Source organism: Malurus melanocephalus, unplaced genomic scaffold, assembly GCF_030028575.1.
Source record: "Malurus melanocephalus ecotype Western Australia unplaced genomic scaffold, MMel_1.1 scaffold_7, whole genome shotgun sequence".
In the NCBI taxonomy this organism is placed as follows: Eukaryota; Metazoa; Chordata; class Aves; order Passeriformes; family Maluridae; genus Malurus; species Malurus melanocephalus.
Genome location: NW_026623239.1, coordinates 5,094,510 through 5,098,259, shown reverse-complemented (window position 1 = coordinate 5,098,259; position 3,750 = coordinate 5,094,510). Strand labels below are relative to the sequence as shown.

The following is a 3,750-nucleotide window of genomic DNA, read 5'->3' as shown; positions in this document are numbered from 1 at the left end:
CCCACTACACACAACAAATGATGTTTCTCAGAGACAGAAGAAAAATGCACATTTCCATGAAAAGCAGCAGCTTCTTCTGAGTCCAGGAGAATCACACTGCGAGGACTGTAACTATAACCAGTGTATCACCATGCAGATGATGGATTTCTTTTTTTTCCCCTTTTTTTTTCCTTTTCCCCCATAACTCTACTGTGTTTGGGGGTCTGCTGGCAGTCTCTTATGAGGAATCCTTTTCTGCTCTCCATTCTTGACAAGGAAGCACCTGCTTTCATTGGTCCATGGCCTCAACGTTGGCATTTTGACTCACACAATGATGTGCAAACCTTTAGGGTGGTGAGAAGCTGGGGGATTTTCCTAGATCCTATCGTAGGGTTCTTTTGTTGGTTTTCTGTTATTGTTTTGGGTTTGAGGCTTTGTTGTGATCTTTTCTGTGGTTTTTTTTTTTTTTTTTTTCCCTTTTGCACACCCCATTCCAAAGTTACCCAGGGAGGAGGCTGTTGCAAGGTGTCTGATGTCAGGGAGCTTTCCTGTGATGAACCAGGTGCAGGCTGATGACCTCTGTCTCCTAAAGGCATTGTGGCATGAGGAGGGTGAGCCTCATTTGTGCCACAGAGYAGGCTGTGTCCAGCCCCATGGCTCAGCCCATGTGGGTGTGGGCTTCTCCCCACTTCCCATAACAAACATGGGAAGCGACATAGGTGAGTGTGCCTCACCATCCTCCCCGCTTTAGCTGTTCATAAACACAAAAACATATAAAAATACACTGCAGGAGAGGGGTTTGATCAGTCCCTTGGGGAGAAGGACCTTTTGCAGTGGGGCATGTGCTGGAGATGAAAGAGGCAACACTCCTCACACCTTCCACCCCCAAACCTGCAACTGGTATGGGGTCCTGTTTGCAAACACACCTCATCTGCCCCCCTCACATATTCTGAGGCTGGTGAAGCTGCTCCCCACGCAGCCCCACCCTGCACACCAGACACTGCAGCTCTCGTGGAGCTCGGCGCAGGGACACAAACCATGCAAGGAGGAGAGAAGAGAGCATCTTTATTTTTTGTTCACTGCAAGCAGAGCAGTACCAGTGATGATCCCCTCTGCTCTACAGCCCCCCATCGGAGCAATAATGTGAGCTGGGCCCGGGGCACAGTAAAGAAAAATTATTTGAAAAATGGCAAGCATTATAGTAATAATTTGTGTCCAGTTTGTACCTCATCAACAGTTAAAAAGAAAGACCTGCTCCTCCAATATTTGGGCACCCTAGAGACTCCATCTGAGATGGATAGTGGCAGGTGTGGTGTGTGTGTGTGCACATGCTAACTTCCCTGGCCTCTGCATCTTCCCCGGATGTGGGACAAAGCACAGACACCCAAACCACGCCGCGTAAACTCTCACCTTACCCCTAAACACACAGGGTCTGGGGGGCCGGGGTGGACAAGGGCTGGGGAGGGGGAATTGCAGACCCCTGCGGTAGGGATCAGGCAGCAGCATCTTCTGACTGGGGGTGAATACAGAGTGGAGGGCAGAGGAAGCTGGGTGCAGCCCTCTCCCCTTAGCAACACACTTCCCTCAGGAGAAAAGCTGCTGGTCACAGATCCTGCACCTCTCTTGGCACAGGCACAGACCGACACCTCTCGCACCCTGCCCGGGCACAGCTCAAACGCAGCGAGATGACAGGAAGCAGGAACTGGGGGAGTGCAGCCCTGCTGCCAGTATGAGCAGGTAGGGATGTGAGCACTCTGTGGGTGCCAAGACCCCCACCTGCAGGATTTAGGCCCAAATGCAGCTGGGCTCCCCTTTGCACCTCACCACTCCTGGTCCCCMGCTGTAGGATTGGACACACAGCATGAGGAGAGGATGGGGCTGGGTCCCAAACCCTTGTGTTTAAGCGCCTCCTCATTCATCACTAACAGTATCAGAGGTGAGGTGGGCATGGCCAGTAAAGACCACTTTAATTTAGTGTTATTGACACTAAAGAAGCCTAATTAGAGTGCTTGCTCACTGAGCATGCTATCAAGCACATCTTTTCCCTTAGTTTTAGTGGAGAAAGTCTGCCTAAAGCAATAGTTATGGCTACAGCCATATATCCCCAATGCATGGTGTGGAGTCCCCACACTGAGTACACTGCTGGCTGACCTATGTCTGAGAGCCTGGGAAAGTGGGGATGAACCCGTGAGCGTAGGGAGAAGGGAAAAAACACAGAATGGCAAGTCATTACAAACCCAGCATACAAAAATGGAAGCATCTCTGTGTTTAAAAATAAACAGGAAAATATGCAGTGTGTCTTTTTTTTTTTTTTCTGTCATATTTCACAGTGTAATCCAGCTTGTTAATGAATAGGCATTTTTTTTTAAAAGTAGAGCTTTCCAAAGGGTGAGAAGACCTACAGATAATGCCATTGATCTAGTAAGAGAATATCTCTACAACACTGGAGCCTTTCTAGAATTCTGGGCCAAACTTCTTGCACACTCTTGCCAGCAGAAAAATTAAAGAGTTAAAAATCAATCCCACTTGGTCCCAGAGAAAGAGAAGGCTACTGGGTGTAAAATCATAGGCTGGTTAACACGTCTGAGTTAGAGCCGTCTTTTAAAAAAGAGTAATTGCCRTTTTGTTCTGTCTCAAAATAGAAGGAAGCTGCAAAAAATCCTGCAGGCGATAGGACTGCAATGAAGCTGTTAAATTCTGACATCAGCTTGGTGCAGGCCTATGTCAGGGCAATTAAAGCTGCACCATGCTGCACTGTGCAGTACCACTGTCACCCTTAATCTGCACACTGATGAGCAGCACAAAATCCAAGTTACAGCCCACAGGAAGCACAACCAGTGAACCCATATTGCTTTGACAGTTGCACTCATCTAGAAATAATGCAAAACGCTATTTAGATGTATACATCACGACCCTGTGCTCTAGGAAGAAAACAATCTAATGAGGGGCTGGGAGACTCCTTGCAGACAACAAGCAGCAAAGACATTGGTGGTGGTGGGTTTCTTTCCTCCCCTCCTTTTAGAATTCCTCATATTTTATCCTGTTGGAGCGTCGTGTTGGGGTTGGTTTCACCAAGCTGTTCTTTGCCTTTACAGCCTCACTGAAGAACTTGAAAACAGATGGAAAACTCTTCCAGGAAGTTAGTTCATGGCGTTCCGTACCTGCAAAACACAAAGGTGAAAGTTTGACTAGGGGTCATCTTGTGACTTGCCAGCTGTTCACAGGGTATATGCAGCGTAAATGTCCCTTACAATGTAAAACCCAGGGAAGCCATCCAGCCGATTTCAGCTGGCCTGGAGGGGGCCTGGGGAGGGGCAGGGCTGTCCTGCTCTCGGGCAGCTGAACAGGAAAAACTGTACACTCATGCAGACAGACACATGCACATGCACAGCCACCCATACCACAAGCCAGAGATCCTCAACATATCTCGTACCTGGGAGAGTAAGATCCCAAAGTATCCTGCCAATAAAAGCTTCATTGAAGCACCTCAGCTATCTGGCCTATGTTGGGAAAGCAGTGTCTACTTTTYGGGCATACTTTGTATTGTTTATTTTTTCATTTTACACTGCTTTTAGCCTGGCATATGCATTTTTACGTGAAAGAGAACACTTGATCTGAACTACATCTCATGCATTACAAAGGCATCCTTTGTGCACCCGTTCCATAGGTGTATAATATGTCAATAATATTGAGACAGTGAAGTGGATCTTTCCTGTTTATATCTTCCCTCTGCAAACAGATTCACCTCTGTTTTGTTTTTTTTTTTTTTTT

The 3,750-nt window shown here is 47.4% G+C and overlaps 1 protein-coding gene across 3 annotated transcripts in view; it reads right to left on the bottom strand.

Moving 5' to 3' along the window:
* Positions 1–1,019: 1,019 nt before the first annotated feature.
* The window catches only part of FAM172A (family with sequence similarity 172 member A), a 256,196-nt gene continuing 253,465 nt past the window's right edge, over positions 1,020–3,750 (bottom strand). For 2 of the 3 annotated variants that reach the window (XM_057372955.1, XM_057372928.1), the window contains one exon: positions 1,020–3,140. In XM_057372955.1, the coding sequence (XP_057228938.1) occupies positions 2,998–3,140 (143 nt within the window). In that variant the 3' untranslated portion in view covers positions 1,020–2,997. The remainder of the gene's footprint in view (positions 3,141–3,750) is intronic. The other variant, XM_057372937.1, reaches the window with a different exon arrangement.